The sequence below is a fragment of the Vombatus ursinus genome, unplaced genomic scaffold, assembly GCF_900497805.2.
Source record: "Vombatus ursinus unplaced genomic scaffold, bare-nosed wombat genome assembly UNPS02014786.1, whole genome shotgun sequence".
NCBI lineage: Eukaryota > Metazoa > Chordata > Mammalia > Diprotodontia > Vombatidae > Vombatus > Vombatus ursinus.
The window spans coordinates 17,923,127-17,946,670 of record NW_020954564.1 but is presented as its reverse complement, the minus strand read 5'-3'; the positions used below and the strand labels follow the sequence as shown (position 1 = coordinate 17,946,670).

General features: G+C 41.6%; 1 protein-coding gene across 5 annotated transcripts in view; it reads right to left on the bottom strand.

Moving 5' to 3' along the window:
• The window catches only part of LOC114047108 (ras-specific guanine nucleotide-releasing factor RalGPS1), a 490,091-nt gene that overhangs the window by 42,327 nt on the left and 424,220 nt on the right, over window positions 1-23,544 (bottom strand). For 3 of the 5 annotated variants that reach the window (XM_027867845.1, XM_027867844.1, XM_027867846.1), the window contains exons 11-12: window positions 4,551-4,677; window positions 1,677-1,843 (exon numbers count right to left, since the gene is read on the bottom strand). In XM_027867845.1, the coding sequence (XP_027723646.1) occupies window positions 1,677-1,843; window positions 4,551-4,677 (294 nt within the window). Of the gene's footprint in view, window positions 1-1,676; window positions 1,844-3,716; window positions 3,720-4,550; window positions 4,678-23,544 lie in introns of all 5 variants that reach the window. The other 2 variants (XM_027867848.1, XM_027867847.1) reach the window with 2 other exon arrangements.

The window sequence follows — 23,544 nt, the reverse complement described above, 5'->3', positions numbered from 1 at the left end:
ATAGGCTCTACCCCTAGAATGAATGATAATGAGGGCTCCTGTGCCCTGCCAATGTGATCTGATTCCTTGCTGTCAAGTTTTTAGGACGAATAAAATTACATGATGTGGCAACTCAGGGTGCTTACGTATCTGATCAGCCCTTAGATTCCCACTGTACACGAGACAGTCCTCCCTCAGCTCTCAGCCCATGAGCTCCTGGGTCTGCTACTCTCCCCCCCAGATTCAACTGCCTGCCCTGGGGGAGAAGTTATTCACCAGAGGGCTGGATCACTGAGGGAGGATAGAAGGCAGAAACAGACAGATAGACAGACAGGTAGGCACGCACACAGATTATAGAAGCAGTAGGGACAAAGAAGGAGAAAAAAAACAGCTAAAAGATGGTCACTTGTTTAAAGCAAATGATGCTTCAGTTATGATCCATCTGATCCACATTCCCTTGGCAGGTTCTGAATGGAAGGTTCTGTCATCAGAATCAAACCACCCCTGCCTGGGCATCTGGCTGCTGGCCTGAATCTGGAACCCACACAGTCCTCACCCAATTCTTAGGCCACAGACTCTGGTCAGCTGCTTATCTAGACATCCTTTCCACTCTGCTCTTAGGCCTTGATCCCCACCCTCTCAATAGGCAGATTCCTTTCCATTGGCACAACAGCCACCTTCTTCCTAAAAGGTTCGAAAAAAGCCCATTTGACTTGAAAAATCTTTCTCTAAATTAGACCATCAGATTGTTAGCTCTTTGAGGGCAGGGACTATTTTTGCCTTTCTTTGTATCCCTAATGTTTAACACAATGCCTGGCATATAGTAAAAGCTTAATAAATGCTTGTAGACTTGAATCTAAAGTTTCCTTATTTAGGGAAAACTAAAGCAGATGCCTACAGGGAACTCAAAGTGCCCCAAAGTGCTCCCCTTGTCTTTGCACAGGGCACTCCTGAGATTTCCTCTGGCTTAGACTCTGTGCTCAGAGGTCTCAGGCAGCTTCTTGGGGTAGAACTTGGAGGCTGGTAAGTACTCTAGCCCCAGCTGAGGATGCTAACTAAGAATTCCTTCTGAGAATAATAACAGTTTGCTTCCTGTGTTCCAGGTTAGGGACAGGAGCTAGAGTAAGGCTCCCAAAGAATGGGCCATGGCTGGTCTGCTGGGCTGTACTGATGATGGCTGAGTCTGTGAACTCAGTCCAGAACTGTCTTGGGAGTCTGGCCATCTCCTGCTATCGCTGCTCCCTCTGAGAGGTGGTTTCTCTAAGGCCATCAATAGCTCCTGGTTAGGGTTGCCATCTTTGGCATCTGGCCAGTGTGGCTGATATTACAGAAGCTTCTTAATAAGCTCATGGCTTATGGCCAGTATTTTTTTAGTTTTGATTTTTGGCAATGTAACGTCTGCCCTGACTGAAGCACAACTGTACCTAGCCTGGGCCCAGATGAACACATCTGGCAGGAGGGGAAAGGCTCAGGAAGGAGATCACAGAACAGCCTCATACTGCCCAGGCCCAGGTCCAAGGTAAGGGAGGAGGTGCTAAGAGGTGCCAGAATGCTCCCTAAGTGATACACCTTTGGGGTCAGGAGACTGAGCTTGGCTGAAGGGACAGGCATCATTGTGCTTTCCACAGTGACACACAGAGACAGACATGGAGCAAACAGTTTGCGTCCCGCCTGCCCCTAGGCCGGGGGAGTCTTACCTAAGGAGAGTCCATTGGTGACAGCAGAGGAGGTGAGGGGCAGGCCCCGGCCCTGGCCCCTGCCTGGACTGTGGGGCTCTAGAACACTGTCATCCAGCAGGTGACGAGGTCTCTCCGATGGGAACGTTGCACTTTTACTCTCAACTACACTGAACTGACACATCATACTGGAAAGGGAGAAAAAAGGCAGAAGCCCTTAGGCATCTACATTATCATCATCCAGTCCTCTCTCTGGTCTCCAATGCAGATTTGTCCAGGCACCCAGGGCCTAACAGCCACAGGGATCTTTCCTGACAGTGGAAAGAGCCCAGTCAAAAACTTGGGTTTCAACCCCAATCTGCTCCTTACTACTTGTAGGATTTGGGGCAAGTCACATCTCTTCCCTGGGCCTCAGTTTCCTCCTCTGTAAAATGAGATTAGACTAGATCATCTCTAAGGTAACTTCTAGCTCTTATTCCTATGATTTGGAGTAAGAAGGTATGGGTTTGAATCCTAGCTTTGTTGTTTAACTCATGTGTGACTTAGGTCAATTCTCCTAGCTGGGCCTCAGTCTACTCCTCTGTAAAGTGAGGGGGTTAAACGAGGTCACCTTTTAGGCACCTTCTAGCTCCACTGTCACATGATTTGGGATTAGAGGACATGGGTTTGAATCCTGGGGATTAGACTACTTCACTTTTAAGAAATAGTTAGGTCCCAATTAGTATGGATATAGAATTTCCCCTGAAGTGGCCCTATGTACCCAAATTTGCATTTTTGAAGCTATGATTATGTGAAAGATGGTAATTGGTTCTAGCCCAAAGATAATATGAAGTGTAACTACTTCAGAAGATTCATTATTTGCATTAATCAGAACCTAGTTGTACCTTCTAGTTCTATTTTTTATGATTTGGAGGACATAGGCCTGCATTCTGATTTTGCTACTTAATGGATGTGTGACACTGTGTAAGTCACAGGTAGCTAGGTGATACAGTGAGAGAGTGCTGGATTTGGAGTCAGAAAGATCTGAGTTCAAATCCTCCCTCAGACACTAGCTATAAAACCTAACTTCTCTCAGCCTCAGTTTCTTTATCTGTAAATTACAGGGTTGTGAGGATCAACTGAGATAACATGTGCAAAGCACTTTGCAAACTTTAAAGCAATATATAAATGTTAGCTATTATTAAGTTATTTCACCTGCCTAGGCCTCTGTTTCTTCATTTGCAAAATGACAAAGTTGGAGTAGAGATCTCTGTCAACTTGAATTGTGATAAAATGGAAAGAGCACTGGATTTGAATTCAGAGGGTCTGGGTTCAAGTTTCAGCACTACAAAAAAAAGAAAAAGTCTCCTGCTTTACCCGGGCAGGTCATTGATCCTTTTTGGGTTGCAGTTTTCCTTATCTGTAAAATGAGGGGTTTGGATTAGATGAGCTTTAAGGTTCTTTATATCCCATGCTCCTATGAACCAAGTGATTCCTTCCAATTCTAAATCCAGTTATCTTTTTGGTTCTAACAAGCTTAAAATCCTCTGGTCCCTTTCAGTTCTAAATTCTAGGATGCTCCAGCTAACTGATGAAGGTATCTTCCATCCTATTCACCAAACTTCTGCTGATAAAGGCCTACTGAGAGCATTTTTTGGCCTGGATAGAGGTTGTCAGTCCTGCAGATGCAGGCCATTAGCATTTCTTTAGTACTATTTCCTGACCCTACTGTGCATGATAGAACACAAAAGTTCAAGGAAAGGCAGGCTGGCTTTGAGCTCTGGTGCTGGGTGATACCTTCCTAGCATACTGTAGTCTCTCTAGCAGATAGTCAGCTCCCTAAGATGGAGAATTGTTATTTTTCTCTTTTGTATCTCCAGTACAGAGTATAGGACCTTCCCCATGGTAGGCACTTAATCCATTCTTATTGAATGAATGAATAAATAAACAATTGAAGAATTCAGATAGACTAGAAATTGATGGATCTGATACGAAGGTTTGGCATCTGGTAGGTGAACCCACAGGTTCCTAAGGCTCTTTTCCAACTTTAATATTCTACAAGGTCTATGGAGTCTAAGTGACCTGCTGTAAACTTCTGAACCAGATTATTTTTACTAAGCCAGGTAGGGAGCTTGCTAAGGCCAGAAGCTACAACTAAGGCTGGGAGTTAACCTTCTTCTAAGGATTGGCTAAACATCCTTCAATCCCTCACTGCAGTGAGCTCATAGCAGAGGAAGGTGTGAGAGTATCAAAGGAATTCCCAAGGGGAGACTCTGGGCTCCTTAGAATGGTTAATGAATACTAGCATTGTGGTATCCATCACAAACGTATCCAAACTAGAAAAGATCTACATTCTGCACAAGTCTACCCCTCTGTTATAGAAAAAGCCCAAGATTTAGAGTCAGGCAATTGGGATGCAAATTCCAGCTCAGTTACCTAGTACCTCTTCCTTTTTCTGAGCCTCAGTTTCTTCATCTTTAAAATAAGGGAACAAGATGACTGCTGAGGTCTCTTCTAGCTCTAAATCCTATTGTCTAATTTCCTGGACTGTGATGAGAACATATACGAGCTTCTGAAGAGTCAGGAACTGTGAGTAAATCCTAGAGCATGACTTCTTAACCTGTTTGAGTGTGATGGACCCCTTTGGCAATCTTGCAAAACCTATGAATCCCTTCTCAGAATGATGTTTTTCAATGGATAAAACAAAATACATATTGAAAAATAAATAAAATATTGAATAATAAAGAAATTTTTATAAAACAAGTTCACAAACTCTTAAGGTTAAGAACCCTTAAAAGAAATCACTAAAAGTTAGTGGGAAAAGAGTGGAAAAGGATAATATTCGACGGTTACAAGCTGCTTAATCCGAGGGGCATTGCAATTAACTTCAAGGACCAGTTTGGATCTGTCACCCACTTGTTTCCCAGGCTGTGGCTCTTCCTGTGACGTGGGACAGGGGGCGTGGGGAGGCTGGCAGCAATTGAAGTGTCAGGACAGGTTGGTCTTCGGCTGAACCTCATGGCACCTGACACAGCGGAGGGACCTGAGGACAGAGTAGAGATGGTTAGCAATAGCATTCTCATAGGTATATGTAGCATCTCATAGGTACAAGCAGAGAAAGGGGAAGTACCCTCGTGACTCTAAACAGTTTGTGCTTTCTAGGATACTCTCAGGACCAGGTTGTTACCTGAGCCCTGGGCACAGCAGATGCTGAAACTCTTAGTGGGGAGAGGGACTAGCTATGGAAACTTTAACTTCCTCCCCACACCTGACGAGAGGCTAGAAGAGAGAAAGCAGACCTCAGTGTCAGATAGACCTGGGTCTAAGTTCTATATCTGACACATATTGACTGCGTATTGCCTGATTGGTGCCCGAGGCAGTTCTAAAAGACTTAAAACAGGTGGACCAGATAATGGTCTCTATTAGTAAAGGACATTTCTTTTACATTCAGTATTCTCAACATGAATGAAATTACAGGTCTTGACAGGAAAACAAAAACAAAAACAATTTCTGACAGATCATAAGATGGGCTTTATTAGTTACATGAGGATAGAGGCAGGCTCTCAGCCCTGATTGAGGCCTAGGAAGTATATATTGAAACAACTATTTTATAGAGTAGGTGGTGAGATATCATAGATGAAGAATTAATGCCCCAAACTTCCTCCCTATAGCCTTTGAAAAATCCCTACCAAAAGGACTGGCCCTTTTACAGTAGATAGATTTGCCAGAGCACAACACTGGAAGCCATAATCAGCTTTCAGGCCTGCTGACAGGGGTAGTGTCCAACCAAACATATGTTCACAACTGGTTAGGCAAGCCCATTGTAACATAAACACTTTACTAAATATTAATGTTGGACCAAGAAAAATGAAAATCTCTTCCTCCGCACTAATGATCCAAAAAACCATTTTGTCATTGAATCTCTGGCCTCAGTGCTAAGATTCAATTTCCCAATGGCTTCCCTGCTAGCGGTATCTTGCAACTTTTAAGCAGCCTTACTTAAATGCCATCTCCTATGAGTACCCTTCCACTCCTGGCCAGTAATGACCTTACTGTTTAGACCTCATGTAGTACTTTGTTTTGCAACATGATTGTAAAATGCTGTTTATTACAGTTTTGTCTATTTTGTCCTCCTATTAGGTTAGAAGCTCCATGAGGGCAGGGCCTATGTCCTATCTTAATTTTATATCTCTTTCTCAGTGTCAAGTACACACAGTAGGTAACTAATAAATTTGGGGGCAGGTAGGGAATCAAGGCTTGAGGCAGCAGATAGGACATAGTAATCGTCTTTAAGTATTTGAAGATGTATTGTATTATGTGGAATGGGGGGCGGTCAATTTGTTTTGTTTCACCTCAGAAAGTAGAAGTAGAAGTAGTGGGTGGAAATTGCTGAGAAAGATGTTGACTCAAGGAAAATAGATCCATTTCAAAGTGGAATAGATTGCCTCAAGAGGTTCTCTAATCAGAGGAATTTAAGCAAAGGCTGTTTGAGGGGATGGCACAGAAGGGATTCTCAGTGAGGTATAAATTGAACTAGATATCATCTGAGATCCATTCTAACTCAGAAATTCTGAGAATGAATGAATGAATGAATGAATGAATAATGAATGAATGAAACTTCCTTCCTGCCCTTGCCTCTGTTAGGAAGCCAATCAGGGGTCAGCAGTGCTGTAGAACAGGTTGGATACAATTCTCATTTAGCAGTTCCTTTTGCCCATAAAACTAGGAAATTATTTCCTGATTTTCTACAGACTTTGTATATTAGGGGTGAATATGCAGCCACAATGCCACCTCCCCTCTCTAAGTTTTGCAGGGGATCCCTGTAGGGAAGGCAATGCTTCTGGTAGCACAAAACCACGTGGAACAAACTCTTCCCCTCCACTCTCCTCTCTCCTTCTACCTCCCGAGCCAACGATCGTAGGCAGTATAATACGCGGAAGGAACGCTGACTCTGGAGTAGGAGACTTGGATTCAAATCCTACCTCTGATTCTTACTACCTGTGTGATCTTGATCGAATTACTTAACCTCTTGGTCCTCAGTTTCCTCATCTGTAAAATGAAGGGGCTGGACTAGATGGTTTCTGAGGTCCCTTCTAGACCTCAGTATGTGATTCTAGAAATATAGTGCCTCTTCAGGAAAAGGTCTAGACTCAGATGCAAACGTTCCTCCTTGAAGGAGGAGAATATTTTATATTCAGCCTGAAAATATCTATTAAAATTGGTTATTTCATGGAGAAGGTAGTAGAGCACTAGGGCTAAAGGAGCCATCTCCCAATCTTCCTCACAAATTTCTGACAGAATCCCACTAAAAACATTAACTCCACTACAACAGGAAGCACAAACACTTTTTAAAAAATCAGAACACAACTTGGGCGTGCAATCACATAATGAACAAACTCATCTACACTTTTACAAGTACCCTGTCCGCAGATCGCTAAAGTGAAACCCATAGGGACCAATTGATCCCCAATGACAACCCAATCTCATCCATCTAGTCCCCTCATTTCTGGACAGTCAGGTTCTATTTTATTTCTGGCTTAATGAATAAAACACAGAGATGAGTTCTGGGTTAAGGTCCGGATCTGGGCAAAGGATTATCAGTTTCATCTCAGATGACTTGAACGCTACACATGTCTTTCTGGCACTCAAATGGGGGAGTGAAAAAAGGTCCCAGGTCTTATTCTTGGTTCTTGGGGAAATGGAAACTCATGGGAAGAGCAATGGATTTGGAGTTAGAGCATGCAGATTTGAATCGTGGCTCTGCTACTTATTTATTGCAGGACTTGGTTAAGTCACTTCACTTTTCTGAGACTCAGTTTCCTCATCTGCAAAGTGAGGAAGTTGGACTAGATAGCCTCTGAGGTTCTTTCCATATCCAAATACCACAGTCTTAAGGCTGAAATTCCTGTTTATTGACATAGAGTCTCAAAGGGCAGAGTATCTATTAAAAACATATGGAAAGCCCATAGAGTTTCTTAACCTGTGACTGCCAGGGAATCTGAATTCTGTGGCCAAACCTGGCACATGAAGAGTGAGAACTGTGTGTGGGCATCTCCATCTGGCTCAAGAGTGTCATTCTCTGAACAAAGTTATGGGAGGATGGACCTGGGGTGAAGAGGAAGCAGGAAGAGAGAACACACAGTGTTGTGATTACTACTATGAAGATGCTTACTGTTGGGCAAACTGCCCCTGTGATGGGGGATTGGTCTTAGTGATGGAGGAGAAAACAGGCAGCTCTTAGGCTGAATGTTTCTAAGACACGTTATCATCAATGTTCATTAGTACAGTGCTCTACCATTTACAAAGTGCTTTCCTCTAAACAACCCTGTGAGGTAAATAGTGCAATTATTTATTTTGCCCATTTTACAGATGGAGAAAGTGTGAGTCGTGACCACCCCCTTTTGTCCTTGCTCTAGGGCAGTATAGGCAGAACCCAGCTGTGAATCAAGTAAAAGATTACAAGATAGAGGCAGTGGGGTATAGTATAATGAATGTTCTATCTCAAGGGCCCAAGTTCAAAGGACCCAAGTTAAAATCCTGATTCTGACACATTACCTGTTCGACCTTGGATAAGTCACTTGATTTTTACTGGCTTCAGTTTCCTCATCTGCAAAATGAATTGGTCAAACTAAATGACCTCTGAGGTCCCTTAAAGCCAGGTCTATCATATATGATTCTGAGTGCCTTTCCAAAATGTGTAACAACTAGTGACAGATACAACACCAACGAAGGTGGGAAAGAAAATATAAATCACCACATTTGAGCCTTTCTACTCTATGGTCCCTATGACTGGAATGTATTCCTTGGTAGTCAGAAAGGCTATGCAGCACACTAGATAAGAATGCTGAATGTGGAATCAAGGAGACTGGGGTTCAAATCTCCCCTCTGACACTTACTAGTTATGTAACTATGGATAAGTCACTTGATATTTCCAGGCTTAAATTTCTTCAACTATAAAATAGGCATCATCATAATAATAATAATAATAATAGTACCAATTACAGGGATGCTATGAAGACCAAATGAGATGATGTTTGTAAAGCACTTGGCAAACCTTAAAGGGCTATAGAAATGTGAATTGTGATGATTATTTTCTTTTTCTTATAGAGTTCAGACAGCAATAGCAATGGGACAAGTAGCTTTCTTGCTATCATTCTTTTAGATTTAATGTTCTGTGTACTATTATTACACAAGGGTATAAAATAACTGATTTTTGTAATTGAATGAAAGTGTTGGGATGTAAGCTCATTTTCTGTAGGCTCAATGAAAATCTCTTGGGGATGACTCCAGGAGTAGACAGGACAACAGGGAGGATATCTACCTCATCATGCTCCCACATGGTTTTGATTTCTTCCACTCCGCTTTTCATTCCACATAGATTGAAGATGATGAATATTTGGCACAATGACATCTAGTAGAAATGTTATTAAATTCTTAAGGATTCATGTTATGTGTAGGCAATTGGGGATAACAGTTTTTGGCTACAATCATGCTCCAGTTTCAGTACGGTTTATTTGTTGAATCCTCAAAGATGCTCTGAGGTCTGTATTTCTTGTCCTGGGATTTGTTGTCTAGTAGTTTATGAAAGATAGCAAGCATATGATTCTAGCCACCATGTTGTATCTTGGTGGGTTTTCAGTTGGTCTCAAAATATTGCAATTTGCAATGATTGTTGTTACTATTACTCTCCCACATACTCTACTGTGGACCTTACAAAAAAAAAAATGGGCAGGTCTAATAAGGGTACACTAACACTGAAAGACGTTTATTAAGTCAGCCTAGATGGGGTGAGCTCCTGAATCCAACTCTCCTATATGGCTTAGATGTGTTCTTCTATCTCCATATCCATTGCTAATACATGCTTTGAAATTCCAACTTTCCTAGCAGCATGGAGGAGGAAGAAGTAAGTGCTGCTCTGGGATGGAAACTGGCATGTATCTTTCCTCACTCCCTCGCCCTAGATCTAGGGGAGACTTAGTTGTTGCACACTCCAGGAAGAATGAGGAGAATGAATAGAGGCTGCTAATGTGGCTCCCAAACCGAGGTCCTAGAGGAAGGAGCTGGGCCTGGGTCACTTATTAGCCCAACGGAAAAAGTTATTGTAGGTCAGGGAAGTTACATTCCTGCCATCTCCAAAATGAAAAAAAAAAGTGCAGAATTTAAAAGGTTTGGAGTTTGTTTTTGTTTTCCACAAAGTTTTTAATAAGTGAATCGACCATATGGGCTGTGTTACTTGATTTGTTTATCACGTCTGCAACAACGCGTGAGGCTGGTGCTTAGGACTCCTGCAGTGAGTCACTCTGGCATGCCGGGCTCAGTGAAAGCCTTTTCTTAAAGGTCAACATGCATTTCTGCTCCCAGATGATCCTGAACTGGAACGGCCCACACTGAAAACAGATGCTCCCTCAGAGGTGTCAGGAACAAGGGAGGATTTTGTCTTTTTAAATGTAAACAGAGGAGGGGAGTCCCCTCTACAATTTCTGTCCCTTCTTGGTCATTGATTCCTTCCTGTTACTGTGTGACCTGTGGTTAAAACCCTGGGAGTAGTAAATGCATCCTCTTCCTCCTGAGGTAATGGAAAGAGCTCAGCATTTAAGGCTGGAAACTTGGGTTTGAATCCTGGCTCTATCACCTACTACCTGTGTGACCTTCCTAAGCCTCTGTTTCTTCATCTACAAAATGAAGGGCCTTGGACTAGATCAATTTCTGACATGGCATCAAGCTCTAAATCCCATGACTTAAAATGAATAATCCCAGAATCACTGAATGTTAGAGCTAGTAAGGATCATTGGACTTAGAAGTGGAATGTCATCCAGGCTAACCCCTCTTTTTACAAATAGGGAAACTGAGGCTCACAGAGAGGCAAAACAACTTGTCCCAGGTCATATTAGTGGTATAGTCTGTGCTCAGATGCAGATCTCTTTGACTGCCCTGGTCCAGGGATCTTTCTATTATTCCACATTGCCTAGAGCAGGGGTGGGAAACCTGTGTCCTTGAGGTCATGTGTGGCTTTCTAGATCCTTAAGTGAAGCCTTTTGGCTGAATCCAAATCTTACTGCCATTCATTCATTCATTCATTCATTCATTCATTTCTGAAAGGGAAGGAGAGGAGAATGTAAGGGGTCATTTCTTATGGGGAGAGGTGTGGCCACCAGGTACCTCAAAAGTCCTCTAAAAATATGGAATACACTTGAGAAGAATCATATCCTAGTGGGAATAACATTAGATGGGGAATCAGATAACCTGAATTGTAACTTTAGGTTCTACTCACCAGTGCAACCTTAGGATAGCTATTTAATTTCCCTTGGGTTCCTCTTTTGTAAAATGAGAGGGTTCACACACACATAACCTCTAAAGTTCTTTCCTCCTTTGATTTTCCATGATTCTAAACTCAGCAAACATCTTAATTAATAGTTAAGTCTGGTGCTTAATTCAGTGCATTGTTTATAATAGGCATTTTATAATGTTTGTTGAATGAATATTGAATGAAGGAGTTAAAACCTTAGCAAGATTACCTGAGAGCCATTAGAAAGCATGAATGTAAACAATGGAGGCATTGGGAATTTGGGTGGAGATGCCTGGGAGGTTATCTCTTTTACAGCCTGGGGTGGAGGGGGATTATGGGAATCAGAGAGTCGGTCTTGGTCTCTATCTCACCCAGGAAATTGCTCCCTAAACTTCTCTACCATCTAGATTAGGGAAAGACAACTAGGATGGGATTAAGAACATGAATGGACCTTCCAAAATACTTGCAAAGGAACAAGGTACCAGCATTATTCTGAGGATCATCAACTCTGAAAGACAGCTACTCTGATCAATTCAATGATCCAAGACTCAATGATCCAAAGGACTCATGATGAAAAATGCTATCCACATCCAGAGAGAGAATTAATAACTCTGAATGCAGATTAAAACATATTTTTAAAAAAACTTCATTTTTGTTTTATTTTGTTTTTGTTTTGCAACATGGCTGATGTGGAAATATGACTTCACATTTATAATTGATATCAAATTGCTTGACTTCTCAAGAAGGGAGAATGGGTGGGAGGAAGGAAGATAATTTGGAATTTAAGATTTTAAAATAATTGTTAAAATTTTATTACACATAAATGGGAAACATTTAATGAAATAAAAATAATTTTAAAAATACTTGCAAAGGACAAGTCTAGAAGGAAAATTGTGGAGAAGTGCAACATGAAAGGGGAGAAAAATGAAATTGGAAGCAGGACTATACTGGTTTCTTTAAACAAATCCACAAAATTATCTCAGAGCGGCTCTTTATTAATTAATTAGACTCTGTTCCCTCCAATAACTTTATTTTAAATTCTATTCTCAATGTCAATGCTTCATTGTTCAAGTTTTTTCTTTCATTTAATGGTTGTCAAAATTTTCTCAAGTTCCTGTCCGTTGATTTATAGATTCATAAGTAATTCCATCAACAATCAAGACAATTTTATATATTTCCTGAATCTCGTTTCTTTTACAAGTTTATAATTTTTTATGTTCTTAAAAAATAGAACAATAATAAGTTTATTTTTACATATCAGTCTAAAAATAGGTATTAAAAGGCTATGAAGAACATAAAAGAATAAGCCTATTTTCCATTTAAAAAATTCTATTTGTAATATAATAAAGTTTATACCTACAACATAAATAATAATGTAGTCATAGAGGGTACTGATTAATTATCCCATCTCATTTAAAGTAAATGATAAGATTCTACACCCTGATCTCTTAAGTTATTTTAGGTTAAGTATAAAAAATCCTTTTAAGTCACTGGATGAATTGGAGTAATGTTGCAGAGGAAGTATGGAGTAAATGACTAGATAGGCAGACATCTTCCGCCAAGTCCTGAAGAAGGAATTGTTTGGGGATGGAAAAGACAGTGCCTTGGTTTCTAACTTGGTGTCATACCTCTCTCCCACTCCCAACCCCTGGCCAGAAGAGGACCTCATGTACTTTGGAGGACCAGAGGATTTAGACTTCTTATCTGTATCCTGGAAGCATCCCTGGGAAGCATATCTGGCAAGTGACAGTGTATGAAATGCACAGAGTAGAGGAAAGACAGACTCAAGGTTCTAGGAGTCTTATAGGAAAGTTCCACCAGGTCTAAGGAGAACTTCATTAATATCCCATGAAGGAAAAGAAAGGACTTCCAGCAACCAGGAGCTCCCTCTTTGCCACATGTGCTTTCTGAGCTTCAGCCTACTTTCTCCTGGTCTATGTATTTACTTGTAGGAGAGCATATCACAGTCTTTCTGAGGGTGGTTTTATCCCAACTATCTCATCATAGTAAATATCATAAACCAATTAAATCTGGTTGATTGATTGTATCACTGATAGTCAGCAGGGGAAGCCCACCCATGGGGTCTTGTGAGATATAACATTAGAAAATCATTACCTCAAACCTTTCAGGGCTACTTCTAGACCCCTAAGGGGAGATATAGGAGCTGCCTTCTGGGGACTCAGCTGGCCAATGTGAGTATGGTATGGGGGAGTAGTCCCATAGCCTGTACCATATTTTTAAAAATTTTTTTTTTAAATTTTTAGGCAATTGGGGTTAAGTAACTTGCCCAGGGTCACATAGCTAGTGAGTGTCAAGTGTTTGGTCTGAGGCCGGATTTGAACTCAGGTCCTCCTGACTTTAGGGCCAGTGCTCTATCCACTGCATCACCTGGCTGCCCCTAGTCTGTACCATATTTTAAAAACAGTGAACAAGCATCTATTAAATGCTTAGTATATGCCAGGCAGAAAGAGGCAACATAGCATTCTGGCTCTAAAGTTGGCCAGGAAAGATCTGACTTAAAGCTCCACCTCTGACACATACTGATATATGACCCTGAGCAGGTCACTTAAATACTGGCTCTACCACCTGTGTGACCTTCCTGAGTTTCTGTTTCTTCATGTATAAAATGAAGATTAGATTAGACTGATTTCTGAAATGGCATCAAGCTCCAAATCTCATGACTTGAAATGAGTAATCCCAGAATCACTGAATGTTAGAGCTAGAAGGGATCCCTGGATTTAGAATTAGGATAGCATTCAGTCTAACTCCTCTTTTTACAAATAAGGAAACTGAGGCTCACAGAGAGGTAAAACAATTTGCCCTAGGTCATATAGGAAGTTAGTTCTAGATAGATTGAGAACCTCAGTGTTTTAGGTAACTCTTAAAGACTAAGTTGTAGAGAAGGTGCTAAAGATGCATTAGTAGAGCAAATTTCTGGATTCGGAGTTACCTATTTCAATGAAATCACAGATCTAGTATTTATCCCTTTATTAAAAATGGACACATTTAAAAATAAAGCCATGGCATCATAATTCTAAAAATTCTATGACATTATGAATTATGACAGACTCTCCTAACCTCCCGACTCTAAATCTTGGTGTGCCTAGTGGTTCCTGATGGTCTTGATCTGATACTGCAGTCAGGGAAGCCTGACTGGAGGAGGTGGAATTTGAGTGGGAGCTTGAGGGTAGGAAACAGACAGATGAAAGAGTCTCTGGCCCTACTTACAATCCCCTCTCTCTTTTTTAATAGGCCTTTTCATGACCAACTCCTCAAAGTCCCAGTAGGAGTTAACCAGTTAGGACAACCAAGCATCACCTCCCTTGGCCTAATTTCAAAGCTGATCTTTCAGTGGAAGTTCTTCATAGGACTCATGAGATTTACAATTAGAAAGAAGCTTTATCCTTTCTAGTCCTCTATCTAGTTCAATTCATTCATTTTTACAGATGAGGAAATTGAGGCTCAGAAAGGGAAAGAGTCTTAACCAAAGTTATGCAGATAGAAGCAGTAAAAGCAGGATTCAAACCACAGTCAGTCCTCTGGTTCCAAGTCCAGTGTTCTCTTCACTAAGCCATTCAAGTGCCCTGGAGAACAACAGCTGGGCTTTGACCTTCCTCCTCCCCTCCACCTTAAGAACCTCCATTTAGCTGAAAGTCAAAGTGCCATCTGCCTTTCTGCCAGCAGGCTCTGCTCCAGAAAGTCTTCACTGGCCCTCTGCTGTCCTCCCACTGGATTCCCCCACAGGAGCCCAGGGGCTCCAAGTTCTGAGGGTTTGTCTCTTTTCTATGAGACGTACTCTGATCATACCCATTTCAACGTCAGTCATTTGGCTGGCCTGGTTTTTGTTATTTCTCAATGTGTGTTTGATAATAATGAGGTTCCAATGAGATAGTGATGACACAGCCCACACTGCCTAGGGGTACAGGCCTTTGGAAAAACTGACCATGGATTAGGACCATCCCCAAGGAGTGCACTCATTTTTCCATGAATAATGGCTAAATGAATGCTACTTTAGCTGTTTTTATTGGATCACACGAGCCCCTCAGATCTCTGGAGGGAAAAGAGATATGCTGAAGGAAAGAGCAGGGTTCATTACATTTCTCTCTAGTAACCAGCACATGATACAGAAGAAGAAAGAGTGCTGGCTGCCTAGAAAAGTAAGAAAATGATTGCAGGGACCTCCAACAGCCTCTGTGCATGAATGATTCAAGATGAAGAATGTTTCTGATGCAAAGGATCTCTGTCAAAGCCAGATTCCTTGAACAAACTTTAAAAACACATTGATTGATACCTTTTGTCTTTATCTCACAAGCATTTCTGGAAAAAAAATATCTACCCCTCAAATCGGAACTTCCCTTGTGACAAAGAAAAGCAAAGCCATCTGGTACAGTGACCACTTTATTCATAATATACTGGAGAGGGGCGTATTTTGTTGTCTGTTCTCAAGAACCTTTATTGGTTATTTAAGCTACTGAGAACTGGTTATCTTTTTAGTGACCTTTTCATTCACACAGTTATAGTCATTAGGCCTATTGTTTTCTTGATAATTTACATCACTCCACAGGTTTCTTTGAATCCCTCATGTTCATCATTCTTACTACACGATGATATTCCATTACATTTGAATATCACTTTGGACAAACATTTGAGAAAATCCTCATCATGTGTAGATGGCCAAAGGAAACAGTGATGCCTTTGATTTTCTGTCCCAAGGGGAAAGCTCTTCAAATTGGACATTGACCTCAACACCCATCTGTCTTGATCTAGCTTTCTTGGCTCTCTGCTCATTCTGCTACCCACTGGGCTCACCTGCTTTGGGGAAGAATTTGGCCCTACCTTGTTCCAACCTGGAACTCTCACCTCCAGGCCTGAGCACAAGATCAGTCTCCATTTTCCATGCAACAAATCACTTCCTTTGTCTCATTCAAATGCAGCTCCCAATTTCTGAGGCCAGGATTACATCCCTATCTCTGGACATTAGTATCAATCCACCAGTATCTTCTTTTCCTAAATTCAGGGCCCTAGACTATTGTTCATTGCAAGCCTTCTTTTGTTGGTCCCTTCCCTTTTCCCACCCACAAGTGTACTGGGAATTGAGGGCCTACCCTTAAGACACAGTCCAGCCTAACACAGAGGATTCCTGAATTTAGGAAGCCATAGATCATAGACCACAGAGGCAGCTAGGAGGTTTAATGGACAGAACGCTAGGCTTAGAGTCAGGAAGATCTGAGTTTAAATCTAGCCTCAGATACTTACTAACTGTGTCATCCTGGACAAATCATTTAACCTCTCTCTGCCTCAGTTTCCTCACCTGTAAAATGGGGATAAAAATAGCATCTATCTCACAAAGTTGTTGTGTTTTGAGATAATATTTGTAAAGCTCTTAACACAGTGCCTAGCATACAGCAGGTACTTCATAAATGCTCAGCCACCCTGAGTAGACTAAATGGCTTCTGTAGTAACTACCAATTGAAAATTTTGCATGCCCAAGTCCATCCAAGTCTTCTCTTATGTATACAAGTAATAGGAAATGCCTTGGTGAAGCCAGAATAATGCACAGTTGAGTTAATTCTTCAATAACAAATTCTTATTTTTTTTTTTATTTTTTTAGGCAATTGGGGTTAAGTGACTTGCCCAGGGTCACACAGCTAGTAAGTATTAAGTGTTTGGTCTGAGGCCAGATTTGAACTCAGGTCCTCCTGACTTCAGGGCTGGCGCTCTATTCACTGTACCACCTAGCTGCTCCTTCAATAACAAATTCTAAAAGAAGGAGAGGAAATATTCTGATACAAAGAGTGTATTTTCTACGGAAGATTTACAGAGAGCCTTGGACAAGAATGGCATAGGATGATGAATGGGGAAGGGCTGGGATCTGAATTGATGAAGGGAGTACTCCTGTGGAGGAAATTATAGATCCATCCAAATGCTATCAATACCTCGTCAATGAATTCTCCTTTCTTTTAATCCCTCCAACCTGTAAACCAAGAGGACATGCTATGAAATGGCTCCTTCTCAAAACTATCCTCATTTATCTTAACTAGATGCTCTCTTTCTATTTACCCACCACTAAGGAACAACATGATGCAATGAAAAAAAAAATCACTGTATTGGGAATTAAGAGCCCTGAGCTCAGGTTCTGAGCTACTTATCATTACTTGTCTTACTTTTGCTACTTATCAGCCATGTGACCCTGGGCAAGTCACTCCCCTCTCTCAGTTTCCCCATCTGTACAATGAGGAGGTTGGACAAGACCTCTAAGGTTTTCCTGCTCTAGCATCCTCTGATTCTGAATGCTGCCCATCAGTCCTGCGCTAGAAATATCCAGTCCCTTTTGGGCTTAGAAACCTGAAGACTAAAGCTAGGAGCAGTTCTGGTTCACTAGGATATTGATCTTGAAAGCCATCATATGACCCCAAGGAGTAAATGATCAACCAGTTGGACAGCGGGAATACGGTTTGGGTGCCATTGCACCTGCAAAAGCCAATAATAGGGTTTGTCTTCAACATGGATACATCTACTACCCATTACCTCCAATATACCCTCCTTCCACCTTCTTAGCTCCCAATTTCTTTCCTTCTGAGCCATGCACCTGCCTTTTATGGCAGTTATAATGTAACTCCAACCTGGGCACCCACAGCAGTAGCTGCACTGGAGCCGATAGGAAAATCCCTTACCCCAGAAAGTAAATGCTGATGGGGTGCATGATTAACAAGGCTGGGAGAACACTGCTGTAGGGTAAGAAGCTTAGATGAAAGATATAGCTTTGCACTTATCCCTGTCTTGTTACTTGTGTGCTGGGGGAAGGATAGTTCCAGAGAGAGCACTAGTTACCTAAATGATGTGGAGGTAGCTTTAACAGTATCTGGCTGCGTCCTCCTTCATTCCAAGGTACCTGCATCATTGCTAATTGAGAGAAAACACTGCCTTTGCTGGGGTCAATGTTCTTTATGCTTTTCGCTCTCAAGGAAAAGATGATTTCATTTGTATAAACTAAACATTACATAGAGGGAAAAAATTAAACCCATGACATTCCTTAGGCTACTTTTTTTTCTTCACACATGGCAACTGAGTTTTCTAGATTTCATTTCTTATAAGCTGTTCTTTGGTTTGTTTGTTCTTATACAGAAGAATTTATCCCCAAAGACATCTTTTTTCCCTTAGGCATGGCTACCCTGGATAGGGGCTCCATCCATAACTCTTAGAGTCATGGAAGCTATTTTGGAAGGAGCCTTAGAGGTCAAAGCAGCCTCTGTTTCAGAACAGGAGTCACCTCCTCAATATTTCTGACAGGTAGCTCTCCAGCCTCTGTTTAGACACTACAGAATTACCAAATTTCAGAGTTGGAAGGGATCTTGGTGCAATCTTGGTTGGAAGGGATCATCTTCCCCAACCTATTTTTAAACAGGTATCCCTTCTTACAATATCCCTGGCAAGCAGTCATCCAGCCTCTGCTCAAAGACTCTAAGTGATGGGGGACTCAGTGACCCATTCTACTTTGAGATCCAATTTTAATAGTTAAGATGTTTTCTCTTATATTGAACTGAAATATCTGCTGTGCAACTCCTAACTATTGTCATTAGTTTTTCCCTCTGGGGTCAAACAGAACCCGCCTAATTCCTTCACTCTAAAATAATCCTTTCGATATTTTAAAGAAAACCAGAATCTCAGAGATGAAAGGTACCTTGAAAGCCACTTAGTTCAACCTCTCTCTATAACAGACATTTCCTCTGCCATGTTCCTGTTGTATGCTTAAACATTGTCAGAGATTGAGAAGTTACCATGTCACGAGGTAAACTGGTCTAGTGATGGGGAATTCACTCCCACTTCAAGGCAATTAACATATTTCATTTCACGACATCTCTGGTTGTTAGGGACGATGGCAAAATCTGCCTCTCCAAAACTTCCACTCTTTGTTGCCACTCATTTTTCCCTTTGGAACCAAGGAGGAAAAAAGTCTATTCCCTCCTCCTCCATCATAGACCTTTAGATGTTTGAAGGTTTTGAGACTTACTGTCTCTCTAAGTCTCTTCTCAAGCTGTTTTCTACATAAATAGTTTAAAACAGTTGGAACTGAGAGGAGTGACGAATACAAAGGGTCACTCATTATGTGGGTTTAGGGATATGAGCTTGTTCTTGGACCTCTATACCTTGGCAGTTGTCATGGTTTCTGGAGACCCATGACAGGATGCAAAAGCTACTCTTCCCCTTACTTTTAGACCTTGGAGAGTCATTTACTAGGGAATAATGAAGGACCCTGTGAGATGGGGAAAATAAGGCAGCAAAGGGGAAGGGGTCCTTGAAATCAGGGGATCTTAGTAGAATCCTGGCTCTATAGTTTTATGACTTTGGGGCAAGTCATCTAACCTAATGAAGTATGATACAGTTGAATCAGCACTGGATCTGGTGTCCAAAGACCCAGGTCAAACTTTAGCTCTGCCACCTATGTAAACTTGAACAAGTCACTTCCCTTTTCTGGGCATTCGTTTTCTTCAGCAGTAAAATGAGGAAAAGGGGATTTGAGTAGATGATCCCTAGCGCTCCTTCAAGCTCTAAAATCTAACAATTAGATCTATTTGACTCGGAAGTAAGACGATTTGTTAGGTGAAGAAATCTGTACAAAGTTCATCACTCACACAGGCAAAGTGCTGCACTGTAACTGGGAGGGTAACCCGTGTGTTGGTTTGAATTTTTCTGACTTTTGAGGAGACAGAGATGGGAACACCGCTTGTCACTTTTGGAATTTTCTTGTTTTCCCTTTGGTTCAGAGGCAAGTAAAGTCAGATATCAGGTGTAACACTTGCTTTATACTGCTCCCTCCCCTGGGGGTAGGGGAGAAGGAGAGAATGAGTCGTCACTTCAGTGCCTCAGGTTGGCTAATAGAGCCAAGACAATACAAAAAGAATGGAAGAGACAGAGCGGGAAGCATCTAAGTATGGGGAAGTCAAGAAGGAGGTGAAGAATGGCAGGCATGGTCCCTCTCCCTATATGAGCCTGCCCTATAGCCACACCACAGTTCCCCCAGTGATGAATATGAAGTGATGAGTGAGGTGGTCCTGTGTAATGATCTGGTTGTGCTGGGAAGCTACTGGTGGACAGGCCCTTATCACCTCCCGTGTGCACCATTGTAATAGGGGGAGGCAATAGGGAACAAGCATGTATTAAGCACCTACTGTGTGTAGGGCCTGTGCTAAGTGCTTTACAAATATTATCTCATTTGATAATAGGTGGTTGGTGGGTCTCCCTGCCACAAGTGTCTCCCCACTCCAGTCCATCCTCTACTTAGCCGTCAAAGTGATTTTCCTAAAGTCCTTGTCTGATTGTGTCATCCTCCTCTTCTCAATACATTCCACAGGCTCCTTAACACCTCCAGGATCAAATATAAAATCCTCCTTTTGGCCTTCAAAGTCCTTCATAACTTGCCCCAACTTTCCAGTCTTCTTACACCTTACAACTTCCCCACATATTGTTTGATCCAGTGACAATGGCTTCTTTGTTGTTCTTCAAACGAGACAGCCCGATGCAGGCTGTCCTCCATGCCTGCCACACTCTCCCTCCTCATTTCTGCCTCTTGGCTTTCCTGGCTTCTTTCAATTCCCAGCTAAAATCCCACGCTCTATAGGAAGCCTTTCCCAATCTCTCTGTTGAGTGTAAAAACAGTCGGGGCTACTTGCTAGCTCCCTTGAAACAGCTGTTTAGGAGGTCTGACTCTATCACCTCAACTAGGCTCTTGCAACTTCTGAGTTTGAAGCATGGCTATAGATCAGTTTTGGAAAGAGCTATGGAGTTATTTTAATATCTGGATTGTTTATACAGTGGTGTGCAGGAGGCAGCTCAAACAGCTTGGAAGAGCTAATTATTAAATTTTATTGTGAGCATTTACAACTCAGAAATTGGTGAATGCTACAAATCAGGGCTTGGTTTATTATTTTGTAGGCTATCTAGACTTAAGGAAGTGACGGAGAAAATGTTAATAATGTGGATTAAACTTTAAAGTGTGCTGTGCATATGTTATTTTTTTTTTGAGAAAGCTAATAGTTAAACATTTACCAGAACCTCACTGTGTTTACATCTCCCAAATTTAGCAAAGTCTAAAAAGGTCACCGTCAAACAGTTAAATTCCTTTTTTTTCTATGTATGCAATGAGTAAAGAACTGTATCCAGTTGAGCAATGCTTGTATAATTGAATCCATTATGCCATACTAATGTGATTTCCTTGAAACTCAGTAGATAGGAAAAAGGGTGGGGCTGTTTTTCCCTGTGGGAAGGAGCTGAGCTGATTGTCTTTTGGATAAATCCACACAGAGCAAGCAAATCCCTAGACCAACAAGATGAGCACTGAAACCCCCCAAAAAGGTCAGGGCTCAGGTTTAGTGGTGACCAGTTCTCTGAGAACTTTAAAGAAACTACATTGCCTGGCACATAAGTAGGCACTTAATAAATACTGTTGACATGGCATTTCTGTCAAGTGTCCTCTGGTGTTCTGTGGAATGCAGAACTCTTGGGGAGAGCATGGGATTAGCACTGCCTGGTCCTTACTGTTGCAAAGTGGCCAGCAGTCCCACATCCCCATCCTGGGCTAAAAGGCTTATGTAATAATATGAGTGGCACATTCCAAACTCATTATATAATATGGGGATGCCCTGATTGGTTGAGGGTGAGCCTGGAATTGTATAACTGACCAATTAGTACTCAGTTTCCATGGGGGTATGGGTGGAATGTGGGATGCTGGTTCTGGGGCCATACCTGCCATTCTCAATGGAGTATCCTCAAGGAATGGATGCTCAAGATAAGTTAATATTTTAATAGACCAAGCTAGATCTGGGAGATTGTAGCAAGTGGAATTTAGAAAGTTTAAGTATTACTCAGTCTGGGATTACCAAAGTTTCTTTTTGTTATTGTTGAGTCATTTCAGTCATGTCTGACTCTCTGTGACTCCATTTTCAGGAGTTCTAAGCTGCAGTAAGGTAAAAAAAGAAACGAACGAAAAAAACCAATAGCCAAACAATTATCTATGCTGCTGAGAACCAATATGATGAGCCCTGGGGAATAGAAAGCCACCAGGCTGTCTAAGGAGGGTTGAACCACCCAAGTCAGGAAAATGGAGCAGGCTAAAGCTTCTGTAATGATCAGTAGTGGCCATCACACTTCCATTCTAAGCACAAAAAAGGGGTGGAGAGGAAGTGGGTGTCAAAATTTGCTGTTCCATTATAATGACAATGTCAGAAGAAGGGGGGCAGGTAATCAAGAATCAAGGATGTCAGATTGTCTGGGATATTATAGTGGAGATACGTAAGTATGAATAGTATTTCTGAGCTTCCTTCTAATGTTTCAATCCTGTGTTCTCTGTACTGGGAATCCAGCTGGCTCAAAGAAAAGAAAGGCCATAAAACAATCCCTGAGATTGAGGACTTCAGTGATCAAAGAAAATATAGAAAATAATGAAAATGGAAAGTCCTTGGGGCTCAAGACAAGCATCTCCTGGACTGCATCCAAGGAGAAGCCACTACCCTGGAAAGCTCATGATGCTCAGGAATGCCCACTACCCAGAACCTGATCCTTTATAAAACTTGGCTAAAAAGTATTATGACTGATGATGCTTTTTTTTAAAAAGACACAACTCCCAGAATTTATCCATCTAAATGAGTGTTATTTTTCAGTCTCCTGCTAAGTAAACCATATGGCTTTCCCAATGAGGGTATCTTAGAATACTTCAGTGATACTCTTCCTTTCGAAGTGGCCCTTAGAGTCTGTTTATGAATTGTTCAAAGATATCATTCTAATAGATTTGTAGTCCCATTTCATCTCTGACTCCAAATCGTATGACCTAGCTTGATCACAGTCCTGATTCCTCAAACTTGTCTCCAAATGACTTTTCACCGGTATTCAAAACCAAAATCCCCCTTAGAGGGCAAAGATCCACTATCACGGAGAATACTGCAGAGAATGGTATGCAGGCTCAGAAGGCCAGCCCCCACAGAGGATTCTGTAAATGGGAACAATGGTAGATGCAGTGTGATAAGCATCCTTCCTCCCAATATGATCATTTCAAAGAGGAATCTGACATTTTGTTGATGTACTTCTTATACCGAAAAAACAACCCTGATATTCATAGTATCATAAGAAATGAATTTAAAGTTAGGAGACCTAGGTTTGAATTCCTGGTTCTTACACTTACTGTTTGTATGACTTCAAGCAAACCCACTTAATCTCTCAGACTTAGGTTCACCTATAAGTATAATGATCAATTTTTGACACCTGGAAGATTTTAGTTGGGGGTAGAGTGGGAATGACAGAGACTGAAGCTCCTTGTGACAGGACCAGACTGTGCTGCCACTCCTGTCTTTGTTGTCACTGTGGTCATTGCTGCCCTTCATAGGCAAACCACGTCACATCACGTAAGTCCCCAGGCCTGGTATTGTAATGCAGGAATAGTCACACTAAGACAGATGATAGATATAACAGTGACATGATCCTTGGTGGTACTTGGAGTGGACCAGCGGGCTAGGACCCACACAGAGGGGAAGACTATGCTGGGTGGTGCAGGGCCAGCAAAGGGTTTTTAGATGGCAAGGTTATAGGGATATAGAAGAATTGTCTCTTCTCTCATTCCTTCCTACTCCCCAT